General features: G+C 49.5%; 1 protein-coding gene across 1 annotated transcript in view; it reads right to left on the bottom strand.

The window, feature by feature from the left end:
- Positions 1-817, bottom strand: part of panx2 (pannexin 2) — a gene marked incomplete at both ends in the record, with an annotated part of 6,702 nt that extends 5,885 nt beyond the window's left edge. Inside the window, one exon of the mRNA XM_080842294.1 lies at positions 589-817. Coding sequence (XP_080698420.1) covers positions 589-817 — 229 coding nt within the window. The remainder of the gene's footprint in view (positions 1-588) is intronic.
- Positions 818-1,474: the final 657 nt, after the last annotated feature.

The following is a 1,474-nucleotide window of genomic DNA, read 5'->3' on the forward strand; positions in this document are numbered from 1 at the left end:
ACTCTTGTGCATACAGTGATTCAGCTACTTACCATACTGTTATACAATGGGCAGTTATGGACATTCAGGGATTTCTACATTTCAAGTTAAGCTTCAACAACAGTTAAACAAGAGCTGCCAGACCCTTCCTGCCCCAGACACGCACACAACCTGATTTAATGCCCTGTATTGTTTGGCTTTATGGCAAGCTTGGCACTATTGTCTTCTGTTACTGTATGTAGGCTACATGCGTAACACGCTACATAATAGTTATACTGTGACCTGATGTGTCAGTAAAAAAACGTTTGACCCCCCCAGTGCAAATGTCAAACTCTGCCTATGATGTTTAGATGTATGTGTTTCAGTGAAGGTGTGTATATTTATGAATATAAGAAGTGTGTTTTGGTGTGAGATTCATTGATTCATTGATTCATTATTTCCATGCAGGGATTAGTTATTTTCTGTGCGGGAGCAACTAATATGCTACTAATATATGACACCTTGTGACCTTTAACAAGTGTTAGCTGCGCTGCGCTGTGCTGTGCTGTGCTGTGCTGTGCTGTGCTGTGCTGTGCTGTGCTGTGCTGTGCTGTGCTGTGCTGTACTGACCTGCGAAGTTGCGGGTGAAGACCAGCGTGACCAGCAGGATGGGGATGATGACCGTGCCGATGGTGACGACGCGGTCGAAGGGCAGCTCCAGCTTGATCTGAACCATGAGGCCGGCCAGGAGCCCCCCCTTCTCGTCCTGCGTGGAGCCCGGCATGATCAGCTCCTTCAGCTTCTCCCCCGCCAGCAACGCCGTCGCCATGTCCAGGTTCTGGTCGAGGATGTTCTGCATCCGGGAGGAAGTGCCCACACACCCTTACCCCCGCAGCACACCTGTGACCCGACCGGAGCGACCCTGGCCCTGCCCCCTCCACCACGAAAGCCCGGGATTGGCTGCTGGGGGTCTGTATCTATTAAGGCCTTCCCAGGGTTTGGATTGGTTCAATCAGCAACTGAACCCTACAGGGAGACGAATGCAGAGTGTTATGACTGACATACTGACGATGCAGGAGCAAGGACAGAGAGACAGTCCTATCACACACACACACACACTCTGACGATGCAAGAGCAAGTACAGAGAGACACTCCTATCACACACACACACACACTGACGATGCAGGAGCAAGGACAGAGAGACACTCCTATCATTTGTAATTGATACATACAGGTGTCCAGAGTAGCATCTCATCTCACAACTACACACACACACACACACACACACACACACACACACACACACACACACAGACACAGACAAACACACAGACAAACACACAGACACACACACACACACACACAAACACACGCACGCACACACACACACACACAAACACACACACGCACACACACACACACACACACACACACACACACACACTGCAACAGTCACATACACAACTCACTCGACTATTTTCCTCCTCAAAGTGACCTTGTCAGAAATCATGGCAAG

The sequence above is a fragment of the Sprattus sprattus genome (assembly GCF_963457725.1).
Source record: "Sprattus sprattus genome assembly, chromosome: 7".
NCBI classification, from domain to species: Eukaryota; Metazoa; Chordata; class Actinopteri; order Clupeiformes; family Clupeidae; genus Sprattus; species Sprattus sprattus.